This window comes from Geotrypetes seraphini, chromosome 5 (genome assembly GCF_902459505.1).
Source record: "Geotrypetes seraphini chromosome 5, aGeoSer1.1, whole genome shotgun sequence".
NCBI lineage: Eukaryota > Metazoa > Chordata > Amphibia > Gymnophiona > Dermophiidae > Geotrypetes > Geotrypetes seraphini.
In genome coordinates, this window is record NC_047088.1 from 114,960,433 (window position 1) to 114,982,553 (window position 22,121).

A 22,121-nucleotide genomic window follows, 5' to 3' on the forward strand; every position below is an offset into this window, starting at 1 on the left:
ACTGGATTTGTTGAATTTTAGAGAGAAGAGAAATCAACAAAATTTCTGTGCTAAAGTTGGAGCGGAAGCCATGTTGAAATGGTTGAAGAAGAGAGAATTTGTCAAGATAATCGGTGAGTTGACTAAGTATTTCAGCAAAGCTCAATTTATTTTCTTATGTACTTAGAGTTATATGAAGTGGAAAATAAGACCAGGAGTAATTATGGAATATTTTCAGAAGAGCTTCCTCTATTGCAGAATTGTATAATAATTTAAAGTGGTTGCATACTACACCCACCTTTCCAGCAAATCAGAAAGAACCAAGGAGGAATCCCCCCCCCATATCTGAATGGGTTTGTTTGGCTGACTTGGAACAAGTTTGATGGGCTGAAGTTTCTTTCTTTCCTCCTTCCTCTGTTGCTAAATGAGCAATTAATTTCTTGAATAAAGTTTAAAGGGATAGAATGCTGCAGAGAATGCTGTGTTCCTGGGAGATTGTTATATCTAAGTTAGATAGCACTGATATTCAGTGCTATCTGGCTAAAGTTGGCCAAATAAATTTGGTTGAACTCTATACTTGTCTTACAGTTAACCTTAGTAAAGGCTAAAAATCTTTATTTGGGTTTATAGCAGAAAATGTCTCTGGATATATTTTGCTGAGCAATTATATTAAGAATCTTGGCTAATTTATTTAAAAAAACTTTTGCCCTGTACCATCTACCATTCTCGGTGGCTTACAAATAACATACATACTATTCTCACCTACATCAAAAACATACAATAAAATATTAAAAAGAGGCTAATAAACCCTTACAGTTAACCTTACTAAAGACTAAAATCTTCCAGCTATAGTTTTTTTATATTCAAAAATATTCTTGCATAAAAAGAAAAGCCTTTACTTGCTTTCTGATTCACCTCTTACAGTTTTAATTGGGCATCTTCACATAGACTTAGGATGTCCGCAACGCACAGCTTCACAATTTCTACCTTCTCTCAGCTTTGTTAATAAAAAATCATATGTACATTGATACAGGAATGAAAACTCATAGTTCAATCTATGAGTCCAATAGTCTGATATGAGGAATGGTGGTTGAATTTGAAAGACCAGCGTCTTATAGGCATTTCCACATATCACCGATGTCAGATCTTCAGCTTGCCAGCGAGTGGGCTCCCAGGATGAAGACGGGAAAAACGTCCCAGCACCCAGATAGGGAAGATATTTCGGTAGGAAGTATAGCTGATTGCACAACTCTTGTTAAAAACGCCAGAAACATTTTCCTGTGGGATAAGAAATAAAAACACTTAAGATATGAGTTGATGAGTAAATTAGGAAACATAAACAGGTTTGGATAGCACAACAGTCTCGCTAAAATCCAAATACACTATCATTTTGTACTTTCCTCTTACCACTTAGGCAAAGAAATTGATCAGATTTATCTGATCAGACCAAACTTTGATAAAATCAGATTTTAGCAACTGTACTACTCCTTTGGTAAAGTCTACTGCCCCATGAGGGCTGTATGTTTGCTACTTAAGGTTGATGCCCACATTATCCTAAATATGTATATTCCCATCTAGGACTAAAGAGATAATTCTATCCATTTTATAACACGCCTGCTTTTGTTTAAATAGGAAGATTTCTTTTAGTTATTGTAAAAAATTAAAAACAAACACCCTAATTATAATTAGCTAGTTTTAAAACTTAACTCCCCCTTTTATGAAGCCGTGTTGGGGATTTTTTTTTATCGCCGGCCATGGCAGTAAAATTTCCAATGCTCAAAGAATTCCTATGAGTATCAGAGCTTTTACCACCGCGGCCGGTGATTAAAAAAAAACCCCTAATGTGGCTTCATAAAAGAGGGGGTAAATTCTATACAGTCTGTTGTATAGGAAAGAGCACACTATTTTTTGTCAATGATGCATGTCACATAACTTTCATATTGAGGATTCCTTGCCTAGCTGACTCACCTTAGATGAGAAGCATCAAAGGAGTTTTTCATTCCCTTTAAAGAATGGGTTGTAGTTAGGTTTTAGGATTAGCTGGTATTATTAACTAAAATCTTCTTGCAGAGTCTGCGTAGTGTAGAGAGAGCTTAGCAGAATGAGCTGCTAAGAGCTGGCATGCAATGAGAGATAGGAAGTGTGAGAGTGCAAGGCTCTAGGACTCTATTACATCCTATTCCTAACTTCATTATCCCTTAATAAGAAGGTCTAGTAAATTCTTATTAATAAATTCCTAATCTAACCTCTTAACACGACACAGTTTAAATTTAAACTTTGCTAAGTCTTTCCCACTCTCTTAGTAACTATTGCTTGGTTTTACTAAGCTGAAGTAGAGGCTTCTATCGCGGCCCAGCAAGGTAACTATTCCGACACTCAACGAATTCCTGTGAGCGTCGGAGCAGTTACCTCGCCGGACCACGGTAGAAATCTCTACTGCAGCTTAATAAAAGGAGCCCTATATAATTGGAAAAGATACTGACAGCAAACCAAAGTGTCCTTTTACTAAAGCTTAACGCTTGCTACTAGAATTGGCGGCAACCTAAGAAGCAGCTGAGAATCAGACACAGGCGTCCTATACAAAATCGCGAAGGCATGTGGGCTAATCAGGGCCTTAGGCCTCCTTCCCTGTGTATCCTGGGACGTTTGGTATCTGGACCAATCAGTCTTAGACCACTCCCAGGATAAACTGGGAAGGAAGCGTAAGACCCTGATTGGCCCAGGTGCCTAAGGTCCATCCTAAGGGAGAGACCTTAGGTATCTGGACCAATCAGGTCCTTAGGCCCCTCCCTGGTGAATCCCAGGATGCGTTTACTTTTAGGAGTGAAATGTAGGCCAGCATTTTGCAGGCCTACATTTCAGGCATCTGTTGTGGCTCTAGAGAGATGCTTAAACTTGTCCAAGGCCATTTCCGGGCAAAACCATGCCCACATCCAGCCGTGGGCGAGCTTAAGTGTCCCTACACATCTTACTAGACCTGTGATAAACACCTAGTCTTGCCTTGGGGAATTTGGAAAAAAAAAAAAAAAAGTGCATCCCGATTGGCTTTCAGACTCAGAGGTAAGATGCCTACCACTACCTACAATTGGGATGCCCATTTGCAGAATCAGCTCCTAAGTGCTAAGAAACCCATTTTATACCTATGGACTTGTTGGCATGCATTTAGTAAAAGGGCCTCTAAAAGTAAGAAATCACCATTAATACGAGTATATAACTCCGGTTCTAAGTATATAACTCCGGTGTTGTATAGAACATACCATAAGGTGTTGTCTATAGTCCATTAGACCTTGTACCATCTCATGCTTTTGTATTTTAAGCACAAAATCACTGTAGGGGTAATGAACTCAACTGATTTGTCGTTGAGTGACTAAAAATTCAGCTGCAAATCATAAAGAAGTCATTCTATTAAGGTCAAACTAAATTCAACCAAATTTAATTGTTATATATGGTAGAACTCTGCTCAGAGACATGAAGGCTGTGTGTGCCGCCTCACCACCCAATCATCGCAGTGTTCAATGGAAATACACACCAATACTCATGGTAATTCATTATTCTATCGCTAGCTACTCAAGCTACAGGAAACATCTCTGTAGGGGTAATGAACTCAACTGATTTGTCGTTGAGTGACTAAAAATTCAGCTGCAAATCATAAAGAAGTCACTCCATTAAGGTCAAACTAAATTCAACCAAATTTAATTGTTATATCTGGTAGAACATCTCTGTTTCCTGTAGCTTGAGTAGCTAGCGATAAAATAATGAATTACCATGAGTATTGGTGTGTATTTCCATTGAACACTGCGATGATTGGGTGGTGAGCGGCACACACAGCCTTCATGTCTCTGAGCAGAGTTCTACCAGATATAACAATTAAATTTGGTTGAATTTAGTTTGACCTTAATGGAGTGACTTCTTTATGATTTGTATTTTAAGCAGCTCCTGGATGTATATCATCTGGGTCAATCATTATAATCTAAGAATGCTATGTTACTATCACAGGATTGAGTAGTGAAGGCACACTATGCTTATACTAGGGCGTCCACTTTTTCTACTGCTGAGGTGAAATTGTAGAATGCTCTTTCTGGACAATTGTGTTTGTGTTCAAACAGGTTTGGTTTAAAAAAATTATTTAAGACAACAAAAGACCCGGTATGGATGACTAAAATAGTGAAGGAAACGATAGCCAATAAGAAAAATTCATTCAGGAAATGGAAAAAGGACAAAACTGAAGGGAACCGGAAGGAGCACAGGAAGTATCAAAAATAATGTCACAGTGTGGTTTGAAAAGCCAAAAGAGAGTACGAAGAGAGGCTAGCCAGGGAGGCACAAAATTTCAAACCGTTCTTCAGATATGTTAAAGGGAAACAGCCAGCTAGGGAGGAGGTGGGACCGCTGGACGAAGGAGACAGGAAGGGAGCGGTGAAGGAGGAGAAAGAAGTCGCGGAAAGACTTAACATGTTCTTTTCATCTGTATTTACAAACGAAGACACAACCAACATACTGGAACCTGAGCAAATCTTCAATGGAAATCAAGCAGAAAAATTAACATCCATGGAAGTGAGCCTTGATGATATACACAGGCAGATAGAAAAACTTAAAACTGACAAATCCCCGGGTCCGGACGGAATCCATCCAAGAGTTTTGAAGGAATTAAAGGAGGAGATAGCAGAACTACTGCAGCAAATTTGCAACCTATCCATGAAAATAGGCATGATCTCGGAGGATTGGAAGATAGCCAACGTCACGCCCATCTTTAAAAAGGGATCAAGAGGTGGCCCGGGAAACTACAGACCGGTGAGTCTGACCTCGGTTCCGGGGAAAATGGCGGAAGCACTAATAAAAAGAAAACATCGATGAACATTTGGAAAGAAACGAACTTCTGATAACCAGCCAACATGGTTTCTGCAAGGGGAGATCATACCTAACTAACTTATTGCACTTCTTCAAAGGAATTAACAAATGGATGGACAGAGGAGACCCCATTGACATCATATACCTTGATTTCCAAAAAGCCTTTGACAAGGTGCCTCATGAACGTCTACTCCAGAAACTGAAGAATCATGGGTTGGATGGAGACGTGCATAGATGGATCAGAAACTGGTTGGTGGGTAGGAAACAGAGGGTAGGAGTGAAGGGCCACTACTCGGACTGGATGAGGGTCACGAGTGGTGTTCCGCAGGGCTCGGTGCTCGGGCCGCTGCTATTTAATATATTCATAAATGATCTAGAAACAGGGACGAAGTGTGAGATAATAAAATTTGCGGACGATACAAAAATATTTAGTGGAGCTGGGACTAAAGAGGAATGCGAAGAATTGCAAAGGGACTTGAACAAACTGGGGGAATGGGCGGCGAGATGGTAGATGAAGTTCAACGTGGAGAAATGTAAAGTATTGCATGTGGGAAGCAGAAACCCAAGGTACAACTATACGATGGGAGGGATGTTATTGAATGAGAGTACCCAAGAAAGGGACTTGGGGGTAATGGTGGATATGACAATGAAGCCGACGGCACAGTGCGCAGCGGCCGCTAAGAAAGCAAATAGAATGCTAGGTATAATCAAGAAGGGTATTACAACCAGGACAAAAGAAGTTATCCTGCCGTTGTATCGGGCGATGGTGCGCACGCATCTGGAATACTGCGTCCAATATTGGTCGCCGTACCTTATGAAGGATATGGGGTTACTCGAGAGGGTTCAGAGGAGAGCGACACGTCTGATAAAAGGATGGAAAACCTTTCATACGCTGAGAGATTGGAGAAACTGGGTCTCTTTTCCCTGGAGAAGAGGAGACTTAGAGGGGATATGATAGAGACTTATAAGATCATGAAGGACATAGAGAGAATAGAGAGGGACAGATTCTTCAAACTTTCGAAAAATAAAAGAACAAGAGGGCACTCAGAAAAGTTGAAAGGGGACAGATTCAAAACGAATGCTAGGAAGTTCTTCTTTACCCAACGAGTGGTGGACAACTGGAATGCGCTTCCAGATGGCGTAATAGGGCAGAGTACAGTACTGGGGTTTAAGAAAGGATTGGACAATTTCCTGTTGGAAAAGGGGATAGAAGGGTATAGAAGATTATTGCACAGGTCCTGGACCTATTGGGCCGCCGCGTGAGCGGACTTCTGGGCATGATGGACCTCAGGTCTGACCCAGCAGAGGCATTTCTTATGTAAGGTTCTGGAATGGTGTCATAATTGTATATTATAGAAGATAGAATTTTTAAAATTTTGTTTAATTTGTTAATTTTTATTAACACCTGTTTAGAAACTGCCTAGGTACAGGTTGTATATAAATTTAAAAAAATAATAATAAAGTATCCCCATACAACAGAACTGCTGAAAGACTAAAAACAAAGTGTTCTGTGCCAAAATGCTATATAATTTTTGCAAACAAACAAAAAGCAATTGTTATGAAATATACATATGTAGGAAAAGGAGAGCTCTCAGAATTCCATGAGTCACCATACCACCATTTAAATTGCTATGATGGCTTATAACAATAATAAGCTTACAGAGAACCTTAATTGTGCCAATGAATAGTAACTCCAGCAAATTCTTAATCATAGGAACTTTCACAAATTTCCTTAATTAGAAATAATAAAGTGCATTTTTAACAATCTAAAAGTAGCAGTTGACTATTTACATTTTTTGTACTAATTATCACATATTTTATAATCTGCATGATGGGGAAAGGTCATGAATATATATATATATATTTTTTTTTTATTATTATTTTTTGCTCCATAAGACATACTTTTCCCCCCCAAAAAGTAGGTGGAATAAGGGTGAGTCTTATGGAGTGAATGTAACCTTCCCCAACTGCCCGTACCTTCCAAACTGTATGGAGAGTCTACAGACATTTTCGGCGTGGTGTGCGCATAGTAACAGCATACTGGCCTCCCTCGTGGGCTGAGGATAACAGAGACCGCAGCTCGAGCTGCCATGTCAGTCCGTGTGCGCTCTGGCTGGAGGAAGAACTCAGTTGGTGGCGCCAGTCAGTCGCCACTAGCACTGCGCGCCGAGCAGGTTGGGCTGTGAGGTTCCTGCAGGGAGCGAGCGAGGGGAGGGGCAGACCGAGTCAGAACCTCTGCCGCTGAGAAGGGCTGCTGTGAGGAGCTCAGTGCCAGGAAGAAGGGCTGCCCGAGTTGGAGCCTCTGCCACCGAGAAGGACTGCTACGAGGAGCTCAGCGCTGGGAAGAAGCAGTGCGCCACCACCGCCACAGCATGCCGCTCGCACAGCTGGCTGATCCCTGGCCCAACATGCTGCTAGTCCAGCACGACCCAGAAAATGGACTGAGTGGATGGAAATCAAGCCTCTTCCTGAACCCAGCACAGACAGGTGCCAACCAAGGGCACTATGGTTTCCTGGATGATCTCCCGTGTTTGGAGTAAGTATGGTCTACAATAGCAGCACAAGGGTATCCATTGTTCCCTGACAATATTTTCAGCCCTTTTACCTTCCTTTTTAGAGTTCTGAGATGATTCTCACTTAGATGGGCACTTCTAGGACTTTGCTGAGTTTTACTTCCGGGTTGGAGATTTTTTAATGAGCCTGTCACAGCCTACCACTAGACCACCAAAGGGGGGACAGGGTACAGGGCAGGGAAGGGGGCTGAGTTCAGAGCCTTGCAGGGTAAGGAGGGAAGGGGGTTGGGTGCAGAGCCTGCTAGGGAAGGGGGGATAGGGTGCAGAGCCTGCAGGGAGGAGGAATGGGTGCAGAGCCTGGCAAGGAGTGAGGGGTTGGATGCAGAGCCTGGCAGGGAGTGAGGGGGGCTGGGTGCAGAGCCTGATATATATTAGTACACAATGTGGTTCAGAATATTTTTTTTTTCTTGTTTTCCTCCTCTAAATCTAGGGTGCGTCTTATGCCTACTGAAAAATACTTCTACTGTAGTTCTCAAAGGAGATTTTTCTGGCGTCTATAATGGCAGACCTCAAGATGACAGATATATAGTGAAAAACTTCAGGGATATTAGAAAATGTACCATCTCCGTCAGGCAGCCCGTTGTCTTGATTTGGAGAAACCAGAGTATCACTTTAGAGTAGCTGGTAGTGATCCTGTCGCTGGGATCTGTTCTCTGGGTTATAGTATCTTCTCACACTGAAGATGTATCTTCAGAGGTATGTCCAGATCAAAAGATATAGGACTACCATTACTGGTTAACTTATCAGTCAATATTCAGCTGATGGAAGTGAGCGTATTTTTAAACTTTGGCCACCAAGTAAGTAATTCGTTTAAAAATGGCACTGACAACCCAACAAACGCCGAGCATGCGCATTTAAGCCTGTTTAAAATTCTCAGTTTTAAAATCCAGCGGGCTTCTCTTTGTAATAGCTTTTGCTGACGGTTCCTGCCACGGCAATGCTGTATCTCCTTATCGATGCAAAAGCATCTCAGCTCTTCAAAAGAATGATTGAATTCAATATAATGTTCAACAATTGGTGCATTCAGCTTTCTTCTCTTTAAATTGGATTTATGTTCAAGCATTCTTGTTTTAAATGGCCTTGTTGACATGCTTACGTTCCATTTCTGGAAAGGACAGGCTATAACAAACAATATGGTCAGTTTTACAATTCAGGAAATGCCATATCCTGTAAGTCTTACCATCGACCAGATTATATAAAGTCTTTGATCTGGAGAGTAACATCACAGATGAAGGAGTGTGTGGAAGGAGTGTGTGGCGCAGTGGTTGGATCTACAGCCTCAGCACCCTGGGGTTGTGGGTTCAAATCCCGCTCTGCTCCTTGTGACTCTGGGCAAGTCACTTAATCCTCCATTGCCCCAGGTACTTTAGATAGATTGTGAGCCCACCGGGACAGATAGGGAAAATGCTTGAGTACCTGATTGTAAAAACCGCTTAGATAACCTCGATAGGCGGTATATAAAATCCTAATAAACTTGAATATTGCATGATCGACAATTGTAGTGACCCAGTGGTAAGAAATTAGTGTTTTTTTTGTTCTGTCTTTTTCATAGCTGAACTTAATATGTCTTTCAAATTGCTTCTTAAGAATTGCCTTTTCTAGAGAAAGTAATAATTAAACACTGGATTGACCTGCATTATGGTCCAATTTTTTCTCAAAATATTGGCTACTGTGTTACAATGAGCAGAGTATCTCAAGACACACATTTGAATATCTTCGTTGGAATCTTGTCTTTGCTGTCTGACCCCCAATAGCAAATCTCTATTAGAGTACTTTGCTCGTATGAATGCTTTTTTAATTACATGGTCAGGATATCCAGAGGTTTTCAACTTCAAAGTAAATCTTTTTGCTGGATGTTTAAATTTGCTTAAAGTTGAACAATTCCTTCTTAACCTTAAGAATTGTGAAAAAGGTAAGTTATTGCTAATGATTTACTGGATGATACTACGGTAATTTAAAAAGGTGTCTTTATCTGTTGACTTGATGTAAACATTAGTCTCAAAATGTTCATTCTTTTGAATGATCTTTAAAGCCAAATAATTAATTGTTTCTGTTGAGTAATTCATGGTAAACGTAATGGACTCATCACATGAATTTAACCAAATAAAAAACTTCTTCAAATCTTCTTCTTCACCTTTCCATAAGACTATGATATCATCAATAAAACGAAACTATCTGAAAATACAATGCTTGAACGGAGAATAATAAATCCATGCTTCTTAAAAATAAGACATATAAAGGTTTGCTACCGAGGCGGCAAAAGTAGCCCTCATCGCTACTCTCGATTTTTGTTTATAGAGCACTCCATTATACATGAAAAATTATCTTTCCAAGTTTCTTCTGTATTTGATATACCGACCATCAGCGACTATCTGATCAGTTTACAGAGTAAAATTGCAACGTAAATTATAATATTAAAATTAAAATATAGTTCTAAAAATGTCATTAACTAAAGCCTCCTTTTACAAAACTGCGATAGCAGTTTCTAGTGCGGGGAACCATGCTGAATGGCCTGCGCTGCTCCCAATGTTCACTGAGTTCCTATGAGCGTCGGGAGCAGTGCAGGCCATTCAGTACGGCTCCCGCGCTAGAAACTGCTATCGCAGTTTCGTAAAAGAGGGGATAAGTATTTACATAATTAACAGACAGGACTTAGACTGGTTTGATACAAAAATTAGTGGGGTTAAGGTGGGAGAATAAAATACATCAAAGTAAAAAAAAAAATTAAAAATTAAAAAGGAAGGTGAAAAGGGGAGGAAAGGAAACAAAAGGAGGGGGTTGCTTCTTAAAAGTCGTTCAATTTCTTCCTTGATCAGAGAAGGGGTGGGAGAAATGTTCTAATCTCATGTTAGAAATGCATCTTGAAATAAGAGTTTGCTCTTAAATTTGTCTAGAGATTCTTCTAATTGGATTTCAGGTGGGAGAGAATTCCAAAGTGTGGGCGAGCCAAAAACATTAAAAATTCTGTTGGTATATCATGAGGTCGTTGTCTTGCTGTTAAGTAGCTTCAATCACTGACAAGGAGTTATCCTGAGGAATAGACGTATATAATGAACAAACGTCAAAAGTTGCCAAAATAAATGTAAAATCAGTTGAAGGAATATCAGCAAGTTTGTTAATCAGATCGGTGGAATCTCTGATATAAAAACATGCCTTAACTACTTTTTTTCTGAGAAATAGGTCTACACAACAAGACAGTGGTTCAAGAAGGGCTGTTTGCAGTTAAGTACATCTTGGTTTAATTTATTTAACAACTTTTAATATGTTATCAGTGATTGGAAAACTGAAGGTTTTAACCACAATCTCCTTTTGTAGCATTCAAAGACCCCTGAAGAAGCCAAAGTTTTGGCGAAATGGGTCCCGTGGGCTGAGCTACAAGCCATCTAAATAAGATAAGTGTGGGAGAGGTTCTGATCAATGAAAGAAAGCTCCTGCATAAAACTGATTGTCTTCATCGACACCTATCAGAGCAGATTCTGAGATCTTTTTCCTCTCTTGGCAGATAATGAAAGTTATGATCTGAAGCCTAGAGTGTTGTTTTCTGAAGAAGTATTGAGACTTCTTACCATTTTGGTTGATTCAGTGTTACAACCAAGTAAGTAAGCAATGTTTCCTCTAAGCCAGGGAAGCAGCAATGTAAGTCATGATATGTTCTGAGCAGCAGTTGATTTGGGCAGGGCTGGCGTGTGGTGAGCAGGGGAGGGAGCGAAAAGGCAAGCATCTGCTGGCCCTTCTTTCACCCCAACTTCCATCCATCATTTGCCCCTCTCTCCTCTCCACTTCCATCGAGCATCTGCCCACTCTCACCTCTGCTTCCAGCCATCATTTTCTCCTCTCTCCTCCCAACTTCCATTCAGCATGTGCCCTCTCTTTCTTCCCCCACTTCCATCCAGCATCTGCCCCTCTTCCTCCCTTCTTCCATTCAGCATTTGCACTCTCTCCTCTCTGCTTCCATCATCTGACCCTTTCCTCCCCATTTCCATTCAGTATGTGCCCTGTCTCCTCCTTGTTTCCATCCAACATGTGCCTCCTGTCCTCCCGACTTCCATATAACATGCCCCTCTATCCTTTCAACTTCCTTCTAGTATTTGCCCCTCTACCTCCCCACTTCCATCCCATATGTCCCTCTGTCCTCCCCATTTCCTTCTAGCATGTGCTCCCCTGTCCTCCCTACTTCATTCTAGTATGTGCACTTGTCCTTCCCTCTTCCATTCAATGTGCCCCTCTGTCCTCCCCACTTCCTTCAAGCATCTGGCTCCTTCCTCAAACCATGCCGGTTTTCAACACAGTTAGTCTACAATAAGAACATTAAAAAAAGATAAGAAAATCAATAAATACAAAACCTCATGCTCAGCAGATGATAACAGTACTTACTTTTCTGGAGATAAAGTCCAAAAATGAACAGTGAAAAACCGTAGTGTTTCAGGCTGTAATGAAAGTTCAGTGGGAAAAGAAACAAGCCGTTCACTGCACAGGTCAATTAACTTATAACGCACCTCAGAAAGGGGCATACTGGGTCAGGAAGAAAGGTGCAGACCGCAAACAGCTTTTCATTGGCTTGAGGCAAAATGAGGGGTGTTGAGATGTGTATGTGTGGTGGTGGTGGTTTGAGGGGGGGTACCGAGTTGCGGGGTGGGAAGGTATCGAGCCACACTGCAGGGGGGAAGAGGAAGGCAGGAAGAAATTTGGCTTTATTTTTTTACCTTGGGAAGTCACGGTTGAGGTTCAAGCTGCATGGCAATCAGCAACTGGTACACTGGAGTCTGAAGCAAACTATGCAGCTGCGCAGCTTAGAGAGAACACTGTAAGTAATTAAGACCCAGATATTCAATGCTAGATCATGTCTGGGCACCAGCATTGAATATCTGGGCATGATCAACTACGAAGCAACTGCTGGCATTTATGTGGATCTCAGCCGATATTCAGCTGGAACCCACATAGACATTTATCCAGATCCTAGCTGAATACTGGTAGAGACCCAGATAAGAACATCTGTCAGTTGCTCTCCTATTGTGTTTCCCTGAACTGTCCAATTTCTTCCTTTCTGACCCCCCCCCCCCAATGTTACCTAACTTGGGGTTCAAGTGAGGTAGTTTGGGGATAGGATTAGGGGCATCCAACAAGGGATTGTGTGGAGGGAAAATCAAATTAGCAACTAGGAAGTTATGCCAGTACCAGCTGATATTCAATGTCAGTACCTGCACAGCTAAATGGCAAAAGACAGGACTTCCTTTTGTATGGTCTTGTCTGGTTGTGTAGCTATGCGAGCACTGGCATGGAATATAGTCCGAGCATGCATAAGTGCATAAGTCCGAGCCTTCTTGACTCTGTCTCTGGACCACCCCCCTCTGCTGCTCATTTTTAGGACAGATGGTTAGATCTAGTATTTAGTGGAATTGCCTAGCAGTTGTGGTACATGTAAGAACCAATGACAATGGATGCAACAAGATATTCTAAAGGCCAAATTTAGTTTTCTAGATAAGCAACCAAAATCTAGAAACTCAGAATAGCATTATTAGAAATGCTCCCAGTTCTACATCACTGTTGTGATTCAGAACCACGGCACTTTGAGGGCTTCATTGACTGCTTTGAGTTCCAGGATGGGTCTCCAGGATGGGTCTCCAGTCCTTGGATCCTCTCGTTGGCCTGACAAAGTATATCAAGTACCTGCCTGAGGAGGACTCTGGTGCGGGCTATAATCTCTGTATTGGTGCTCTGACCTTTGCTTCTTTTCCTGGGTTCACCACTGTGAAATCTAGAAAAAAAAACTCTGAAAGGGGTTGGAAATACTCGAGGTTGTACCCCTCTCAAGGAATGTACAACACCCAGTGAATGCTTCCATGAGGTGGAAGTAGAGTGGGCTCCCGAAGATTGCAGGTGCCAAGTTCCTTCAAACCCTGCCTGACGTCCCAAAAAGACCTTTAGCCTGAGGTGCCTACAGTGTCTAGATGTCTCTTTAAGGCCCTAAAGGCAGGGCACCCTAATCCCTTAGAGGAACGAGGTCTGCTATCCAGTAAGGACTTAAGTTTACGGTCATGTGCACTAGCCATAAGGTTATCCAGACCCTTACCAAAATGTAACTGCCCTTTCAACGGCAGCTTACTTAGGGTAACATTGGATGACGAATCATCAGACTACTACCTAATCCACAGCAAGCGGCAACTGAATAAACCAACAGCTTGTTCACCACTCAAAAAAGTATCAGCCATGTAGTGATCAAAACTGGAAGGTCCCTATCCAGAATGGTGGCAGGATCATGATGCAGCTTGGAGTAACAGGCTCTGGCAACAAAAGATGCCGCCTTGGTAGCTTGCAACCCAGAGGGTGCGGAGTCGAACAGCCTTTGAGCACTGTCTTAGGTCTCCTACACTGACTTCACTGGGAAGAGAGATGCATGTAGTAACCTGCACCACCAGGGAGTCCCCATTTGGGGAAATACAAAAATGATTAAATATATCGGCCATCGGATAAAGCATAGACATAGCCTTCGCAACTTGCAGAGGCCTCCTGATGCCTCCCAGTGATCCATAAGCATCTTTGTGATGTAAGGATAGTCTCGAAAACAGGAAGATTAAGGTATAGCGCTACCCATAAGGGAGCAGAGCTCTGCTGAGGCCTGAGGAGTTTCCAGCTATAACTCCTAGAGATATTCTGAAATGAGCAGCATTAGCGCTGACAGTTTGAACCGTCTGCGTACAGTAGGGACCTCCCTTAGATAAAAAGTGTCCCACAGATCTGGGCCCTGCAGGTCTGTGACCGCATCAATGTCACCCATTGTGAAAGTACCTGCAGAAAAAGTAAAGGCAGCAAAAACATCAGAAACATCCATAGGCAGACTGTCCTCTGACTGCACATGGCTCTTCTGTTGGGGACCTGCAATATTGGGAGAAGAGACCCCCAGTGCCAACAGGGTCATAAAGGTAACTGGATTTATAGAACCCTTGTAATCAAGTACACTTGAAACATCCTAATAATAAAATCAGGGGTAAATCCATGCCCTAAGGGAGCAGAGGGACCCCTCTGGACCCTGTTTGAGTCTTTGCAGAATTTTGGCACCGAAATTGTGGCTGCGCTTCACCGGGGACACATTTGTGCTGCTTCCTGGCTTTAATTTGGACTTTTTGGATTGTTCTTGGGTGTACTGTGCACCAGAACTCCTCGAAGGGGTGTGGGATAAAGAGGGTGCTATCGCGCCCCCCCTCCCCCGACTACGTTCTTTGTGGCACATGGAAAACGGATGCTCCTCCAAAAGCCATCCATTGCAAATAGGGCAGGAATCCAAAGTATCCTGCCCCAAGGAGTCCATTCTACCTTTTTCCTTTAAAAAAATGAGGTGTTTGAGGCAGCTAAAAGCTTTTAAGTTCAAATTGGTAAATTGAAGATGGCCACCATGGGAGCGATTTTAGAGCTAAAATGGCCCAGGACATCCACACCAAAAAACAAAAAAAACTACAATTTTGGAGGTGGGAGGACCTAGAACTAACCTCCAAACCATTCAAAACCCGATTTTGAAGTCTTCCCCCACCCCCCACCCCCCCAAATTGATCGCACAGACGATCAGCCTGCTACTCACTGTGCAATACTGTGTGCTGGGAACTGCAACATAGAAGCTGTAACAGCTTACAGGGTGATCCTCTGCTTCAAGAAGCCTGGAACCTGGACTGCCTCTCAGGCCCAATATACTGGCTGGAGACTTCCACTCCTCATGGAATCCGCTCAGTCGGCCCCAATCCTCTATAAACCGCCACTGAGCCATGCAGCCTGCGTTCAAACCTACTAGCTGATGAACGTAGTGTCTTTGTGAAGCGCCCTTAACAAACCATTCCTAGGTTGTTGTGGCGATTCTTTGAAGTTTGTTGTAATAGAGGGAGATTTATAATAGTTATAGCAACATGAAGCTTTTACTAATTTTACTTTTTTTATCTTTTTTAAGTGTTGGAGGGTTGAAACACAATTTATTGGTCTCAGTTCAGCACGTTATATTTAGGAGGTCAATTAGGAATGAGAAATCTTATCCTTTATTTAGGTCACTGATAGATTGCACCGAGTCTGGTGGTCCTTTTCCCATGGAGATATGTATTACACAACGTGATACACCACAAATTTTAAGAAGAAAAGATCTTATTTTGAAGTCCATTAAATTGATGGACATTAAAGTTGTTGAAGAGTTGCATTCCTTGTGTGTTATTTAAATATTATATCCATTAGGAACAAAGCCCGATTAGTTAGAGATTGGCTTGAAGACAATCAGCCTGATTGCCTATTTATAACAGAAACATGGCTTTTATCTGAAAATGATCCCATTTACACACCTACAGTATTGAATTTATAGTATTGTGTTTTCCCTCTTCCTTCTCTTTTATAGGTAAATGTAAGTAATTATTTCTTTCATAGGTACTATAATTAGATTGTGAGCCCGTTGGGACAGAGAGGGAAATTCAAAGTACCTGATTAGATTTTTGGCCATTACTTAAGTCAATTTAATTGTTTCTAAAGCGCTTCAAATTCTTTGGGAGATTTAGTGGTATATAAGACATCATATTAAATAAAAATAAATAAGTTGGGATAGGGGAGATATGATACAGACATTTAAATACTTGAAAAGTATTAATGTAGAACCAAATCTTTTCCAGAGAAGGGAAAATGGTAAAAGTAGAGCCATAACTTGAGGTTACAGGGAGAAAGACTTAGGAGTAATGTTAGGAAATTCTTTTTCACTGCGAGGTTGGTGGATGCCTGGAATGCCCTCCTGAGGGAGGTAGTGGAGAGGAAAATGGTGATGGAATTAAAAAAAGCATAGGATAAACACAGAGGATCTCTAATTAGAAAACAAATGGTATAAATTAAAGAATTAAGGCCGGTCAGTATTAGACAGACTTGTATGTTTTCTGTCCCATATATGGTGGTTCAGTGTAGGATGGGCTGGGGAGGGCATCAATGGGAACTCCACTAACTTGGAACATGAGGATGTTACTGGCCAGACTTTACAGCAGATAACCTGGAAATAATGGGATGGTTGGGGTGAGCTTAGATGGCAGCTTCAGCAGTTGGACAATACTAGGTGGACTTTAGTCTAAGGCCCAGAAATATCAAAGAAGAGACAAGTTAATTTAATCATGTATTTTAAATTAGAATAACTAATGGGTAGACTGGATGGATTGTTCAGGTCTTTATCTGCCATCATTTACTATGTTACTATGTTATATTATCTCCTGGTTTTAAGATTGTCCCTCTTGCAGAGAATCTAAATGGTTTGGCAATTATTTTGAGTTCACTGTAGCTGACTCAAAACAAACCGAAGATTTAGAATTTTTTTCTTGTAAACTGAGTACTAATTTTAAAAGAAGTTTTAACATGTATTTTATTTTATATACCACCTGGCAGTTGAGCAAAAGCATGGCAAGACTTTTATGAGCTTGTTTTCCAAAATTCTATTTCTTCTTTGTACAGCATAATACTAGGAGATATTAATTTGCATTTAGAGTTGGAAAATGACGTTATGGTAAGATACTTAAAGGTTTTTCTATCATCCTTGGAGTATGTATTTCCTGAACCTGCTATAACTCATCAAAACATCATCATTTAGACACCTATGGACACTCACTCCTAACATTTTTCCATCTATGGACACTCACTCCTAACATGGTACTTGGAGTCCAAACATCTGATCTATTTAATGCACAGATGTCGAATCCGGCTCGCCTGGCTGTTATATGTGGCCTGCGGTATGATGCGGCATTTTCATTGCTGCCTCCAGTGTTATTTTCTGGCCGGCTCTCTCCTCCTGTACAAAGCTGTTGGCGGCGGCTCCAATGTGCGTCCTGCGCATGAACAGGAAGCCTTCTCTCTGATGTCGCAACATCAGAGGGAGTGCTTCCGAATGAGGCATGGGATGTATGAGGAGCCACCGCCTACAGCTTTGTTCACACCGTGGCAGTGAGGAGGAGAGAGCCAGCCAGAAGATAACACCGGGGGCGACAATGAAAATGCTGCATTGCATCGCGGGCTGCATTAAACAGCCAGACGGGAGCCGGCCAGAAGGTAAAACACCCGCCGGAGGGAGGCACTTTATTGAGACACAGCATGGAGGGAGGGAAACAACAAAGATAGGGGGAATGATTTTATTTTCAATTTAGTGATTGAATTGTGTCAATTTTGAGACTTTACATCTGCTGTCTATATTTTGCACTGTTCAGGAAGAAATGCATTTGTTTCTTTTTTCTTTGGGGTTGTACTGCATGCAGGGTTTTGAATCTTAGGGTTTTCTTTGTATATATTAGTACTTTTTGGTTTTGGTCCTATATTTGCATAGGGGTTATCTGTGTTCTGGTAGGAATGAATGTTGAGAAGCATACAGTGTGCTTTGTGTAGTTTAATTTTGTGGTTAACCATTATGTGTTGTTAATAAGATTATATTGCGTGTGTATATAACAAAAATGAATGGAAAAAATGGTGTTATGGTGTTATGGGGGTGGGGTCTGAGACGAGGTATGGCCCGCGACTTAGCCTGTGTTTTGGATTTCGGTCCCTTAATGTGATTGAGTTTGACACCCCCGGATTTAATGTATCATTTCAACTTAAATTGGGCTCAATCACAACACCTGAGTGATCTTTCTCCTAAGAAAGAGGTTTTATCTAGAGGCCCATTAGACCCTTTAAGTTTTTGGGCATTGAGATAGATAACAGGAGCCTATGGGAGACTTTTACAGGTGGTGAGACCTATTCCTGCATTTTTCTGGAGTTGCTGAAGTCACAGGCTTGTACAAACTGGTTTCAGTTTAGATGCTGAGATGCTAATGTGTTGCATGTGAGTGTGTAGATTTCTTGCTGTGAAGTTTCTCAAGGACACCAACCAGTGCTGGAAAGACAATGAGCTATTTGACAGTGCTGAAAGAAAATGCAAATCAGCAAGACACTCCATCCGGGAACCTAAGAACTGATAAAGTGATGCCAGCCTAATGCACTGAGGCACTGATGTACCGGTGTGAAGAATGGAAACTTCAAGAAGAAGAAAGTTCCAGAAGCTATGCCTGTCCAGGGCCCCCCAGGGAAGAATGGAGGCGTGGACTAGGAGAGGGCCAGATAGGCAGCATGTCTGCTCCAATAGGGTTATACATATTCATAGCCAGGGGTTGGTCTAAGACAAAGAAACTTTCTGTATAAAACCCCCCATGCTTTGGCAGAGTTTCTTTAGAGAAGCTGCGTCATACTTACAGAAATATGCTGGCACTGTTTATATGAGGTTTTTCTCTCTCCATTGTATATGTCCAGACTGATTTATTTCTGATTTGCTAAATGCTGCTATAATACTTATTACTAGAATAAAAAGTTATTTACTTTGGAATATACAATGCAATCGTGTGGGTTTTATTTTTGTTTTTTCTTCACGATGGATCCCCAGTGAGGTAAAGTGAACAGCCTTTATTTCAGCACGATATGAATCTATTTGTTTGGGAGATTCCCCTACAGATTTTTATTTTCAATGGGAGAAACTTACCCCCTCTTTTACTAAGGTGCGCTATGTTTTTAGCGCGCAATAAATATTAGCGCTTGCTAATCACGTGCTAAACACTAATGGATTATCCTATGGATGTGTTAGCACACGCGTTGATTTAGCGCGCGCTAAACCCACGCTAAAATGCTTAGCGCACCTTAGTAAAAGAGGGCCTTAGTGAAGCTACTCTTAATTTTTTTAGCACCTTTGAGACCTCATAAGAAGAAACGACAATGATTCAGAGTTTTTAGATTTAAAATGTTCTATTAGACATCTAGAAAAACTTGGTGCAAATCTAGAGATTTTAATGCTAGGGTAGCCTGGAGAATGGGGGGTACATAATTATAAGAGGCTAATAAAAGAAAAACATGCATATGAGGGATATTCAATAATTATCTACCTCAGTAGGAAAAAAATGAGTTTTCAAAAAAAAAAAACAAAACAAAACATTTTTTCCAATATAATCCCCTGATAGTTCCATATACTTCATCTACTTTTCCTGCAATGGTTTTAACCCCTTTGAAAATAATTTTTGAGGCTGTCCTTCAAACCAGGGCATCACAGCTTTCTTGATGTCTTCATCACTTGAAAACCGCTGTCCACAGAGAGATTTCTTCAAAACCCGGAAAAGGAAAAAAATTGGAGGGAGCCAGGTCAGGACTGTAGGTGGATGGTTCAGTTTCTGAAACTCACATTCTCAAATGGCAGGCTGTGATTGCTCTGACATGTGCATGACAAATTGTTGTGAAGAAGCAGCATGCTTGCTGTGAGTTTCTCAACTTTTCTCCTTGACTGACTCCCACAAAACGATCATTGTATTGGTTTAATTCTTCCCGGTTATGGTCATTTTGTGTGGCATGAACTCCAGAAGCAAAAGTCCTTCATCATCCCAGAATACAGCTGCTTTGACTTTGTCTGCAGATTTTTCTGTCTTGAACTTTTTTATGGTGGGGGATGATTTGTGCTTCCACTGCATTGACTCTATGTTGGACTTGGGATCTCTGTGATAGACCCAAGTCTCATCTCCAGTCACTAAACGATGAAAAAATTTACTTTGTCTTCACAGAGCATCTCCAAGTTCTCCTAATAACACTGGAGCCTATTGGCCTTCTGACATGGAACCAATCTGGCACTAACCTTGGACATTCTTGGAACCCATCTTGCACTAACCTTGGACATGTCCAACTTTTCATGAATTATTTTCCAAACTGTACCTGCCGAGATGCCCATTTCTTTGGCTATTTGGGAAAATTTAATTCGTCTATCTGACAAAATTAAATCCTTGACTTTCTTGCACATTTGGTGGAATTGCTTCCATAGGCCATGCTTGCTCCAAAATTTGCAGACTCACCATAAATTGCAGTCATGTGTTCATGGATTTTCCTTCTTTTAACATAAGAACATAAGAAGTTGCCTCCACTGGGTCAGACCGAGGTCCATCTCGCCCAGCAGTCCGCTCCCGCGGCGGCCCATCAGGTCCGCGACCTGTGAAGTGGTTTCTGACCACCTCTATAACCTACCTCAAGTTCTAGCTGTACCCCTCTATCCCCTTATCCTCCAGGAGCCTATCCAAACCCTCCTTGAACCCCTGTACAGAGTTCTGGCCTATCACATCCTCCGGAAGCGCGTTCCATGTGTCCACCACCCTCTGGGTAAAAAAGAACTTCCTAGCATTTGTTCTAAACCTGTCCCCTTTCAATTTCTCCGAGTGACCCCTAGTGCTTGTGGCTCTCCACAGTTTGAAGAATCTGTCCTTGTTCACTTTCTCTATGCCCTTAAGGATTTTGAAGGTTTCTATCATGTCCCCTCTAAGTCTCCTCTTCTCCAGGGAGAACAGCCCCAGCATTTTTAACCTGTCAGCATATGAAAAATTATCCATACCTTTTATCAGTTTAGTCGCCCTCCTCTGCACTCCCTCGAGTACCGCCATGTCCTTCTTGAGGTATGGCGACCAGTATTGAACACAGTACTCCAGGTGCGGGAGCACCATTGCGCGATACAGCGGCATGATGACTTCCTTCGTCCTGGTTGTGATACCCTTTTTGATGATGCCCAGCATTCAGTTTGCTTTCTTTGAGGCTGTCGCACATTGCGCCGATGGTTTCAGTGATGTGTCGACCATCACCCCCAGGTCCCTTTCCAGGCTACTCACCCCTAGCAGTGTTCCCCCCATTTTGTAGCTGAACATCGGGTTCTTTTTCCCCACATGCATGACCTTGCATTTCTCTACGTTAAAACTCATTTGCCACTTTTTTGCCCATTCTTCCAGTCTCGTTAGGTCCCTTTGTAGGTCTTCACAGTCTTCCGTGTTTCTAACCCTGCTGCAGAGTTTGATGTCATCAGCAAATTTGATAACCTCACATTTTGTCCCTGTCTCCAGATCGTTAATAAATATATTGAACAGTAGAGGTCCCAGCACCGACCCCTGTGGAACTCCGCTCGTGACCCATTGCCAATCTGAGTATTGGCCCTTTACTCCAACCCTCTGTTTCCTGCCTGCCAACCAGTGTTTGATCCATCGGTAGATATCCCCTTGCACCCCGTGGTTCCACAGCTTTTTAAGTAGCTGTTCGTGAGGTACCTTGTCGAAGGCTTTTTGGAAGTCAAGGTAAATGATGTCTATGGATTCCCCCTTATCCATCTGGCTGTTTATTCCCTCAAAGAAGTACAGCAAGTTCGTGAGGCATGACCTTCCCTTGCAGAAGCCATGCCGGCTCGCCTTCAGTTGTCCATTGTTTTCTATGTGTTCGCAGATTGTGTCCTTTACCATTGCTTCCATCATCTTTCCTGGAACCGAGATCAAGCTCACAGGCCTGTAGTTTCCCGGGTCACCCCTTGATCCCTTCTTAAAGATGGGTGTGACATTTGCTATTTTCCAGTCCTCTGGGATCTCCCCAGTTTTTAGGGAGAGGTTACATATTTGGCGAAGTGTCTCTGCTATTTCGTTTCTCAGTTCTTTTAGTACCCTTGGGTGGATGCCGTCCGGGCCTGGTGATTTGTCGCTCTTTAGTCTGTCTATCTGTCTGAGGACATCCTCTTTGCTTACCTCTAGTTGTACCAGCCTTTCGTCGTGTTCTCCGTTTATAATCACCTCGGATTCTGGGATATTGGATGTGTCCTCTCTGGTGAAGACTGACGAGAAGAATTTGTTTAACCTGTCAGCTATCTCTTTTTCCTCCTTTATCGCTCCTTTCCTGTCTCCGTCGTCCAGTGGTCCCACTTCCTCT

At 42.0% G+C, this 22,121-nt stretch overlaps 1 protein-coding gene across 6 annotated transcripts in view; it reads right to left on the minus strand.

The window, feature by feature from the left end:
- Window positions 1–556: 556 nt before the first annotated feature.
- LSS (lanosterol synthase) overlaps window positions 557–22,121 on the minus strand; it is a 375,740-nt gene continuing 354,175 nt past the window's right edge. For 5 of the 6 annotated variants that reach the window (XM_033947192.1, XM_033947191.1, XM_033947187.1 and 2 more), the window contains exon 22: window positions 557–1,257. In XM_033947192.1, the coding sequence (XP_033803083.1) occupies window positions 1,120–1,257 (138 nt within the window). In that variant the 3' untranslated portion in view covers window positions 557–1,119. The remainder of the gene's footprint in view (window positions 1,258–22,121) is intronic. The other variant, XM_033947188.1, reaches the window with a different exon arrangement.